This window comes from Parus major, chromosome 5 (assembly GCF_001522545.3).
Source record: "Parus major isolate Abel chromosome 5, Parus_major1.1, whole genome shotgun sequence".
In the NCBI taxonomy this organism is placed as follows: domain Eukaryota; kingdom Metazoa; phylum Chordata; class Aves; order Passeriformes; family Paridae; genus Parus; species Parus major.
The window spans coordinates 4,884,694-4,896,919 of NC_031774.1; the positions used below are offsets into that span (position 1 = coordinate 4,884,694).

Sequence of the window (12,226 nt, forward strand, 5' to 3'; positions counted from 1 at the left end):
ATCCAAGGCTTCCATAGAAAGGCCTGAGCACAGAGAAAAGAAATTATTTCTGATGTGTTTCTTAGCTGATTACAGTATTGCTTCTGTGTTCGAACTGGTGTTCCTGGTGACCCCAGCAGAGGTAGCAGAAAGTGACTTAGCATGCATTAAGGCTCAGTTTGCTCATTTCCATATGACTTGTAGAATGACCTACTTTGGGTTGAGCTCTCTTTGTTTTTTCAGCAAAATGTGCTGGGTGTGCAGGTCTGGGTTTTCATTATGATGCCACTCAGCTAGTACTGGGTTTTGTGGTTTTTGTTTTCAAGCAATTTCTCATTTCTTTAATTAAAATTTATTTACTTAAAAGTATTTGTGAAAAAAAATTAATTTTCTTGATCTTTTTCAGATTATCAGAGGCTGATGACAGTGGCAGAGACCATCACAGCACTAATGTTTCCATTTCAGTGGCAACATGTGTATGTTCCTATCCTTCCAGCATCCCTCCTTCATTTTCTAGATGCTCCTGTCCCTTACCTCATGGGCTTGCACTCTAATGGACTGGATGATAGGTCTAAGCTGGAACTTCCTCAAGAGGTGAGAGGAGCCTGTCTTGATTGATTAAATATTGTCCATAACTATTGAGGGAAGTGAGAAATGATCCAAAACACAAGTACTAACTGTAACAGCCATTGTTAAGCTCTTGCTGGCTCTGATTTGGGATAGATCTTTGTTTCTTGGAGGTGCTGACAAAAATCTGATGAAATAGATAAAGCCTTGCTTTTGAAATTGTATGCTCTGATAGAATTGAACTGTAATTTTGCAGGAGCTGATGTATTTGGGTTACAGAAAGAACATTTTTGTGCTGGAAAAAAATCAGCTTTGCAATGCTAGAAAGCACAAGGAAGTGCAGTGTGAATTCCCCTGCTCTGGCCAAAAGGCTGTGGTGGTGAGAGAGCAGAGCTTAACACTGCTGGTTCCTGGCTGTGTGGGCTTAGGCTGGGTTTTCCTGCCCTGGATTTCTCTCTTGGCTTGCATGGACCCAGCCTGCCAGGTGTCTGCAAAACCATTTCAGATTTTCTCCTAGAATGCCTGCTTCAGTCTGCAGCAAAATGTCAGTGTGTACTTGAGCAAACTTCTGCTTGTTGGGGTAGTGCTGAGGAGCCCTGGGAACAGCAGCCCCTGTGTAAAGGAGAAAGAAATGGTCTGTAAAGGTTCTGCAGCTCATCCATGGGGCTGGGACTACCTTCAGACTGCTTAGAGGTTGTCATTATTTTATCCCCCTGTTCACTTCACAAACACTCCCTGTAGGCATGTGCCAGGAGTTGAAGAGCTGGTTGTGAGAGGACCAAGGCAGCAGAGGAAGTGTCTGGCCCCTGCTTACTCGTAGGTGTAACTTTTCATAGGAGGAACTGTGTAAATAATGGGAAACACCCTACTTACAGGCCCTGGTAGGATTCTCTGCCTTTTTCTCTGACTGTGGGTTTTCTTCTATTACCATTTGCATTTCTGGGAAAGCAGAAGTGTGGCAGGCACAGGCTTTTGTGGCGGTGGTTTTTGTTTTCATTATCAGGCAGTGCTGCAGCATAGCTTGACACAAAAACCCTTCCTTTTTAAAAAAGCTGTGTGAAATTAAAGACAAGATATTTTTGTGAACCTCAAGTCTGGTCTCCATGCCAACATTGCTCTTTTTCTCAAATCCATATGCTGGTAGTTTTCATTTGTTTTTCCTGGCAAGTTCAAAGTAAAACTTTTTTTTTCCCCCAAACTATTTTTTTTCTATGAAAACTAAAGTGTTTAATCTCTTGATTTTTTTTTTATTGTCTCACTCTATTTTTTTTCTTATTTTCCACTGGCATAATTAATAATAGAGTATTGTATGTTCTTGCCATGAAAACAACAGTCTATTGCTTTGGTTTACTATTTTTTCAAGATTTTGGCTGTACTGACAGGCCTAATTAATATGGTTAGTACACTTTTGAGAGAGAATAGCTGATGAAATAAAATGCATGTGTGGATATGCATGTTAATATGCACCATGGTTGTTGTCACTGTTACCACAAGCCTCTAAAACACTGTCCCCCTTCTGTAAAGAAATTCCTCATTTTAAAATCTCTGTAATGCTTCCAACTAAAGGAACGTATTTTAATTTCAAAGACATTTCAGTTACTTAAAAGGTAAATTATTTTTGGAAGAGATTTATCAGGTTATTTTGGATGTTTAAAATAAGGCAGTTGATCTATTTTTAGGCATTTGAAATGAAATCCGAGTACTATTAAAAAGTAATCTGACACCTCAATTTACATTTTGTTTTACAGGTAGCCTCTTATGTGGAGGAGTAGATTTTTGATAGTATCTTACAGAGATGAGAATTGTCTGGGAAGGGAGGACAGACAAGACAGAAAGCAGCAGCAACATGCCCATGTGGTGGAATTTGCTGCAAGACTTCCTTTTCCTTCTGATGTTTCAGCTTTTCTTGTTCTTATTTAAAGAGTGAGCTCTTATTTGTACACCATGAGTGTGACCTAGTGTGAGAAATCCCCTTGGTAGTCACTGCTGGGTAAGGTTTCTTGTGAGCTGTTGAAGTCCTTTGCATTGCAGGCTGGAGATGTAGATGTGCCATAGAAATGGGCTGGAGACTTCATTCTTTTAGTAAATAACTAAAAAGTTATCCTGTACCAATAGATTTGTTTATTCAAGGGGTTAAGTAGACTAGGAAGAACAGGAGCTCACTGTTATTGAGGTTTCCATTGTAGAGACTTGGCTTAAAAAACCCCAGCCAACCAAAAAAGAAACCCAAACAAGCCCCCATGGAACAGCAAACACAAACTGCCAAGGAACATGAATAATGTGGTGTTGTAGAAGAGGACATATGGATTCCATTATCTGTACTTCAATAAAGACAAATTTATCATCAGTATCAGAGGGGCTATTAATATTTAACATTGTTTATATCTGAAGTTTGGAATGCATATCAATGTTTATGAACTCATCAGGGTTATATGAGGAACTCCTCTGAGCTCCTGATATCAGAATTTTCCTCAGTTATCACAAAGGATATACAAAGAGCTGTTGTGTTGTAATTTATTCTGAGTTCTGCAAAAAATATTTTTTCTTTGTCTTGAAACTGCCTAAGCTGCATCTGTGTTGCTAATCTATTTACGTGGATGTGTGGGACAGCTGCTGTTAAAGAAAGCAATATCTGATTTAGGCAGGGGCCAAAGAGGTGAGCTTTGAGAGAAAATCTAGTTAGTGCTACTCAATTGAAGGGCATTGTGGAAGAAAATAATATTGCTGTCTAGCACAGCATGGATACCTCAGTTTCACTGTAGACTTCTTCATTGTGGTTTTATAATGAAGTTTTAAAAAGACTAATTTTTCTTGCTCAAAGTGTTTTAAGTGAATACTTCTAGGCTGATAATGTGAGAATACTGTCTGTCCCATCTCAGTTAGGTTTGGTTTGGTGTAAGTCTTGCACACAGATGCCATAAGGCTTGTTCTGCTGGCAGCCTCCCATATTTGGGTCACATCTGGTGTTTCCAGAGGATGCTTTACCATACGAGCATGGAAATCCAGCTGTATTCTAGAAGTTAATGCTTGCTGCAGATGATGATTTAAATCTTCAATAAAAAAGTTGTGTTAGTGCAAAATTAAATTTCAGTTTATCCCTTGGGTGCCTCAGAACAGTCCCTGATGGAGAATTCATTGAAGACCACCAGTGATCTGCAGACCTGACTGTAGCCCAGCAAAACTGGGAAATGCTGAGGTTTAGTGTGGAGTTGAGTTTCTCGTTCTCACAGGTGCTGCTGCTTTTCTGAGGGCTCTGTGTGTGCATGAGCATCCTTGTGGTTTCCCTGGCAGCTGCATCAGGAGCTTCTGAGGAACCCAGAATAGAAGGGGAGGGCATGGGAGAAGCTGTGCTAGAATAAGGTGCTGCAGATGTCAAAGGGGAAGGGAAGAACATGTGGCTGTTTCAGGTGTTGCTGGCAAAAGCGTGCTTTGTTTATCAGTAAAACTGATCAATAAAAGTGGTTTTAGCAGCTTACTTGCAGATCACAAATCCAGCAAGTGCTAAAGTAAGGTGGAGTTTTTTGATGTGTCTTTGTATTTCCTTCTAAAGAAACATCTGCAGTGTTACAGAAATACATTTTTAAGCAAGTTAATCCAGACCATTTAATGCAGCAGGATTTGCATGTAAATCTCTCTGCTCTAATTTAGGAGAATGGTGGAAATTGAAATTATTTTCAGTGGAAATAAGCAATGCTGAGTTTCCAGCACTGGTGAAATGAAACAAAGTAGTATCTCATTAAAAAGCCTGTTTTTACTGAAGTGATCCCAAGGGTCTTGGGCAATAGGTTTTTGTGTTAGAAAAGTTAAAAGACTTTAAAACCTAAAATGCATTTTCTTTACAAGTATAAGACAGATTATATGTATTCTTAGTGTTTTATTTCAACCATTAAAAGGGTGTGATTCAATGCTAAACCTGAAGAAATTCTATGGGTTTTTATTTTTGTATGTTGTTTCAGAAGATAAGAAAGGTCTTCTGAAAAGCCTTTTTTCCTTTTAATATTAACATATTAGACCAAGATAATTATTTAAAGATAATCACTGCTTTGTATGCATTCTCAGGCTGTCTGCTGATATCAAGGTTTGATCCTTGATAATACTGCAAATTTATTGACAAACCTCAGTTTTATATTTTCTTGTACTCCAATGTGAACAGCCACATGAGGAGTTTCTTGAAGGTTGCAATGGCTTTGAGCTGTAAGCTGTTCTCAGTCCTGAATTCTGGGTTGGCATGAAGGAGACAGCAGTGCTGAAATGAATGCAGAAGGTCCCCATTTGCTTACAGGAGTGGCACAGGAGCACCCATCAGAATTCAGAAGCACTGTAGACACACTTGCCACAAGTCAGCTCTGTGTGTGTAAAGTTGCACATCCACACTCTCTGTGTTCTGTGAAGTGAGGGGTTATTAGCAAAGTTGGGGCCAAATGCACCAAGGTGATACAGGCTGTAGATTAATGGGGTTTAGTCTTTGAGTGCTCTATTCAAGCAGAACCTGAAGAATTTCCTTCTGTGCTTCTGAACAGAGCAGAAAGGAAGGATATGAGTTGAATGCAGGCCCTGCTAGATCTGTGTGGTGCTTTGGCCCTTATTGTACTTGGGGTCAAACTAAAGAATTGCAATTGTCTTTTGGTTTTGGAATAGATGCTTGTAATCCAGACCCCACTGGGCCCATGGAAAGTGGTGCCATTGGCTTCAGGGGAACAGGCAGTGGCACCAGATACACAAACACTGATTTGCTTAGATTCACATTTCTAAGGTTTGTAAGGCTTTTACTTGGACGCCCTGTTACATAGAATGATAAAAGTTTATGGGAAGGACAGGTTTTTAAATTGGGATGTGATATCCTTGTTCCTTAGTGTCTCAGGAGAACCTTTTATTATAGATGATGTAATGTGTCCTCTCTTGTGAGTCTTGCTGTTGAAGTGGTGTGTAACTGTTTTGGGGTTTTCTTTTGATCTGAAAAGGGATATGTGAGCAATAAATAAAAAAAATGACTGTTCTAGAGACCTGAAATACCAAATAACTAACTTAATGATGGTCTTTCCATTATATCTCTACTTACAAATGTTGCCAAGTATCTTGTCTTTATTTCATTTTAGTTTTCTGTGTGTAAAATAATTAACAGTGTATCCACATAGAGAGCTGTCAGCTGTTCACAGCCCACTCAACTGTGCTGCCTTCAGAGGCAAAAGAACTAAACCCTTGTGGCCAAAGAACTCCTTTATTTTTCTGCTTTGTGTACTTGTCCAGTTCCTAGCATACAAAATGCTTTGGATGACCATGATTTTGCAAATAAAGAATGCCTTGTAATTTTTCTTAGTTTTTAAGGAAGGGACGCCTCTATCCTCACTGGTGTTCTGTTCTGTTGGATCTATTAGTGTAGCAGCATAGTGAGATTTACTGCTCTGGTCGCTGATTTACTTCAAATTTCATTTTTACAGAAGAATACTGGTTTGGTACCTCTGGAAGGGCTTGTGCATTGAGGTGTTTTTGCCTTTCTGTTCCCTGAGGAGCAGGGAGGTGTTTATGCAGTTCTTGAGGATGACCTCAGATTCCCTGAGTTCAGAGAGGCTAAAGTCACCTAAAAAAATCTTTGCTTATCTTGTGTCTTATTAACCAGGCACTGGATAACTACAGTGTCCCTGAAAATATTCTTTATACTCTGCTTAGAGTAGTGCTGCACACTGACTTTTAAAAAATGTTTCCATATAGACCAATTTCTGGAAAATGTAATTACAAGTTGCACAATAAGCAATCACTATCAGGAGCTCAGAGTGTTTAAACTGTGTGTATTGCTCTGAGAGGAACCCTGCAGAAGGGAAAATCACATTTTGAAAGAATTAAGCAGGTGCTAGCCTAGATATTTATAAGCAATTCTAGCAAGCATTGAATTTGGCTTTTTCTTCCACTGGCAAAGAGTTTAATTTCAGTGTGAAGATTAGAATTTCTACATTGGTAAGGTTAATGTTTGATTTCTTTCTGGACAAGTGCTTTGTGGGTACAACCAAGCTTATTGACCAAGAGTGATGTTTTCTGCAGAATCTGATCCAAAAAGGAAGCAAAGTTAAATGACATCAATTAAAGAAAGTTGTAAAAGGATGTAATACAATTAAACTGTTTGAAGAGTTTCTTATTGAGGCTGTCTCGCCATTTTGCAGCCTGCTTGAGGCAAATTCAATGCTTTTTGTTTCTCCCTCAGCACTGATTGGTAGGCATTGTGCTTGGTTTCAAAGCTTTGTTTCTCTCCTGTCTTGAAGTGCTTACAGTGTTTCTGACAAATACCAGCTGACTTGACTTCTGATCCTCAAGGAACCATGGGCAAATGGGGGCCTTGAAGCTCCTGAATTCAGGTGCTTGCTTCAGGTACTGCCTTGGAGCAGTGCTGATACTAGGGAAATTTCAGCAATCACACCTGCCCTGCATAAAAAGAAGAACTTTTTCTAATGTGCAGTAGAAGCTGTTTGAGAATCAAATGTGTTAATTGTCTTTATTGACCTTGGATTCTTTTGCAACACCTAATTCAATTTGTGATTTAATTTCCAGTAAAGGATCTATACAAGAGATATTAAACTGTTTTATATGCATTCCTTTGAGCATAAGAAATCAATCTCCATATTAAAATATTAGAACATTAGGAAAGAGAGAACTGGAATTATGTTTACCTTTTTAACTATGGGTAATATTGTAGCAGGACATGAATTGGACTGGTTCTGTGCAAGCTAGTGCAGTATGTCCAGTGGAGTTGTGCTTTAAGAATTCTTTTTTCAGTTTAAATGTTGAAGCTCAGTAAGATATTTGTCTTTATAGGAGAGTTGACACCCAGCTCTGTTCTACAGAAAACTGTCACAAATACTAAATGTATATTTTCATAACAGTTTACTTAAAGGAACAGGCACAGCTTATTCTAAACTACTATGGTCAGTCCCACAGCAAATTCCTACCAGAACTTGTGGATCTGATTTCTGGGATCATTCACCATTCATTCCATGTGAGGTTGATATCTTCTAACTATTTCTTTCCAGTTCAATTCCAGGTGGTGCTTCCATCCTTCTGCACTTACTGAATCATAGGAAATAACTGGAGATATGTCAATTCTCAGAGACCTGAAAAGTGTTTTTGCTGCCAAGTTGTAGTGAGGCCTGAATTTGGGTGTGGCTCCTAGAATAATGCAGTGCAGTTAGGTTGGAAGTACCCCATAATCTGAGTGAAAGGATTTTGTATAGTGAAGGTTAAACAGAATAGTGACAGTCCATTAGTTCTGCAGTGAAGAGAAACTAAAATGCTTCTACAGAAGAGCAAAGTTACTTCTCTGTACTTTAACTTCCCAGGCAGATTTCACACATGACTGGGGTTCTTGCTGTGATGTGTGGAGTTATGTAATGTCTTGAAACCATTTGATTTTGCAGTGCAGGAGACAAAAGGGGGACCTTCCTCCTTGCCAAATAAGGAGTGAGGTAAACCTTGAAAGATGCAGAACTTCTTTTGATCTTGCTGTGGAAGCCGCATAGGTGGTTTTTCTTTTCTTCCTCACCCTCTTTGGTCTTTTTTGGTGGTAAATGAGTTGGAGATTGGAACAGAAAAACACAATGGGAACTAGTTCATTTCATTTTTCCCCTTGGAAATAAACTTGCTTATTCAAAGAATTGCCTTAGTTGTCAGGCAATTGCCTTTTGTTGCTTACAAAAAAAGAGAAGAAAATTTCATTGCACTTCTGCAGTATCAGCACACCTTTTAGACAGAGATTTGCTAAATCCTTTAGAGAAATGCACTGATAATCTGAACAATAGGCAGTTACCTGCTTACATATAAAGATGTATAAAATGGAATTGTATGTATCCTGTAGTTAAAATTTAGCTGTACACGTATGAAAAAAATCGCAAATCTCAATTTATGTTATAATCTATTTTGTACATAAATGTCTGTAAAATTAGGCTTCTCTCTCAGTTACCTCCTTAAAAGATCTGGAAACATGTCTTGTGTTACATTCTTTAAATCCAACCAATCAGTTCAGTAATGGTTGGGGCAACTGTTTTATAAAATAACCAAACAAAAGCAAATGTATTCAAATCTTTAAATAAGCACAGATCCCAAAGATTAATAATGTGCTTAGTGATGTTGTAATGGTGTCCTGTTCTAAATTAAATCCCAGGCTAACCTGTGCTTTGTGGATGTAGACAACCATTTCATCGAGCTGCCAGAAGACCTACCCCAGTTTCCAAATAAACTTGAGTTCATTCAGGAAATTTCAGAGATACTGATGGCTTTTGGAATTCCACCTGAGGGAAACCTGCACTGCAGTGAAAGTGCCTCCAAGATGAAAAGCCTCAGAGCATGTGACCTGGTTTCTGATAAAAGAAATGGGAACATAGCAGGATCACCTCTGAATTCCTATGAGCTGCTAAAGGAAAATGAGACTATTGCAAGACTCCAAGCACTTGTTAAAAGAACAGGTGTGAGTCTGGAAAAGGTAAGATATGAAATGAGCTGCACTCTTTTTGGTCCTGCAGTGGCAGATGGTCTGAAGTCATGGTCCAGAGATGCTGTATGTCTGTCTTCACTAGAAGGAACTTTCTGTCAGCATGTTCTCAAACCCTGTGAACACCTGTAGAGACAAGGACAAGCTTAAGGGAGAGAGGGAATGGGATTTAACCCTGCAGCATCTGGGAAAACCTTTGCTATCCACCAAGTGTTTTTTTTTACCAAGATAATGTGTTTAAAAATGGCACTTTGCCTTGTTTATTCTTGGTTTTGAGATTTATTCTGAATTGGCACCACTTTTTAATGGGCTACATGGCTAAAATTGACATCCTGAATAATCCTGAAGTTTGCATCCAGTCTTGGTTTCTATAGATATCTTTTCCATTCTATGTAGAATATATCTATAATTTTACTTCTATGTGATATATTTGCCATAAGGTTACTGTGATGCTCTCTTCTGGTTAATGTTGTAGAGTTCAGGAGTATCTGATTCCCAGCAAGTGGACATGTACAGCTTGTTACGATCCTGATTGGAGTTTTTGAGTGATTAGAATTGTGAAACAAAAAAATTGTTGCCCTTTGTGCATAAAATATACTACCTGAAAGACCACTGGGAGTTGTTTTAGCTTTTATGGAATTAAGACTGTCACTGTTGGTGATTTTTTTCCCCCTATGAACTGAATATCTCAAATCTAGTGCTTTTTCATAAATTTTAACTCACATCTTAACTGAAAATGCATTTTCTTTTATTGAAGATTACTCTGAGCTATGTAGTGGGGAATTGTGATTTACACTAAGGGCTTAGGCTACAGGGAATTGGCTACTAGATATGCACAGCTTCTTCACTGTCTTCATTTGAAGGCTGGCATGTGTTTAACAGTTCTATGCCTGGAGTTGTTTGACACTAGGTATAGGTTTGCCTAATATGCAAAGTTTTAAGGATAGTAAAAACCTCTAAAAAGCCTGTGCAGGTGATTGAAGGGAAAAAAAATTAAATTAAATTAAGTTAAATAAAATTAAATTAAGTCTGTGGCATACATGGGCATGTATGTTGTTATTTACCCTTTTTAGATTTAAAACATATCCAGTGCAAACAGTACTGAAGTAAGTTTTGGTTTATTATGAAAAATTTTCTAAGGTTTCTGTCTAGATTTTTTTGATTTTACTCTTTTATTGCAGTGGTTGAAACAGTAAGTATTTTTCTTTATTGAAATGTTGACTTGAAGAGTAGCAGCTGAATGACAGATTAAAATCATTTATGCCTGGAATACCTGACATATTTGTGTTTTCCCTTACTTTTTCAGCTGGAGGTGCGAGAGGAGACCAGTAGCAAAAAAGATCTTAAAATTCAGTGTGATGAAGAAGAATTCAAGATCTACCAGCTGAACATTCAGATTCGGGAAGTTTTTGCTAACCGCTTCACACAAATGTTTGCAGATTATGAAGTGTTTGTCATTCAGCCCAGTCAGGACAAGGAATCCTGGTTTACAAACAGAGAACAGATGCAAAACTTTGATAAAGTAAGTTGTAATAAAAAGGTACATCAATGTAAGAGGTAAAACGGTATTCAAACCTAAGGCTTTGTGTATTGGGCCATCAGATGGAAAATTGTACTGTCAAAATGGTAAATTCTTCTGTAAATTTCAGTGTTCCCCAAAAAAATTCGTATCTCAGATATGTGGAAAAATATATACAAATATAAACTTCAAGAGCTAAAGGTAGTCTTTTAAGGATATTGTAGAAAAATGCAGCCTGCTATAGAAAATAGCTTAGCCTCACTTTAGGGCTAACCCCTCACATTAAGGTTAAATATTACTGGTGTTTTTTAACTAGGGGAATTCCAAATATGTTAGTGAATTAAGTCATGAACCCAAATAATGCTTATATACCAAATGGGTTCCTAACTATTTTGTAGAGAATCATAAGACCCAATTCTTCAAGTTTTTGGACTGTCTTTGCTGGAAATATTTGTCAGCGGGAGAGTTCACGTGGGTAAAGATTGTTGCAGCACTGTCTGCTAAAATACTCCTCTGATTCCCACCAAGTTGTATGAAGAGATTCCCATTGATTTCACAAGCTGTGAGCCAAGCCAGAAGTCCCAAATATGCACACCTGTGGTACTGATGGTGTGGTTTGCTGGCATCCTGTTGAAATTTTTAGAAAATTAAGGAAATTTTTTTGAAAATTTTGAAATTTTTTTTTTAAAATCAAGGAAATTTTATCCCATTTTGAGGATAGAATTGATGTGTGTAATAAAATCAGGCTTTAAGTAGTACCAAAGCACTCTCATACATCCTTGGTCAGAAAAACTGTGCATCTGGTGGATTTCTCTCTCTCTTTGCAGACTCCTAAACACTTTTATCTCTTCTTGTCTCTTAGGCTTCTTTCTTGTCCGACCAGCCTGAACCTTACTTGCCTTTCCTCTCAAGATTCCTGGAGACCCAAATGTTTGCATCCTTTATTGACAACAAGATTATGTGCCACGATGAAGACGACAAAGACCCTGTTTTGAGAGTTTTTGATTCTAGGGTGGATAAAATCAGGCTGCTGAACGTCAGGACACCGACTCTGCGCACATCTATGTATCAAAAGTGCACAACCATTGATGAGGCTGGTAAGGGCCATTAGGCACCTGCTTGACAATTAGTGTAATTGGTCAGTTCTGTTTGTTGTAGACATTAGATTAAGTAATGATTCATGGTTTAAAACCCCAACAAAAATAGACCAAAGTAGCAAAGATGTAAAGCTTAAACAGGGGACTAAATGTTTTCTGTGATGTTGAGATGTGAGATGAAATTAATGTAAAGTAGAACTCAGATGTCTTCCTGCATGCTTTGTGTGTGAAAGATGTCTGAGCTTAAGAAGATAAATATTTTTCTCCTTTTGGTGGCATTCTTTGATATCAGAAATGCTCTTGTACCCTGTTGAAATCAGTAAGCAACTCCCACCTCTTTCTTTAATTTGACATCTGATTTTAATTGAAGATAGGTGATTATAGATAGGTGTCTGATAAAAACACCTTAAAAAAAATTAACTTTCTTACCATTTCAGAGAAATCTATTGAATTAAGGCTGGCAAAAATAGATCACACTGCAGTTCACCCACACTTGCTGGACATGAAAATTGGACAAGGGAAGTACGAGCTTGGATTTTTTCCTAAGCTGCAGTCTGACGTTTTATCCACTGGCCCAGCAAGCAACAAGTG

The 12,226-nt window shown here is 38.2% G+C and overlaps 1 protein-coding gene across 1 annotated transcript in view; it reads left to right on the top strand.

Annotated features, from left to right (window-relative positions):
• DENND5A (DENN domain containing 5A) overlaps window positions 1–12,226 on the top strand; it is a 47,854-nt gene that overhangs the window by 10,401 nt on the left and 25,227 nt on the right. Inside the window, exons 6-10 of the mRNA XM_033514933.1 lie at window positions 386–573; window positions 8,693–9,010; window positions 10,326–10,541; window positions 11,401–11,635; window positions 12,073–12,223. Of these exons, the coding sequence (XP_033370824.1) occupies window positions 386–573; window positions 8,693–9,010; window positions 10,326–10,541; window positions 11,401–11,635; window positions 12,073–12,223 (1,108 nt within the window). The remainder of the gene's footprint in view (window positions 1–385; window positions 574–8,692; window positions 9,011–10,325; window positions 10,542–11,400; window positions 11,636–12,072; window positions 12,224–12,226) is intronic.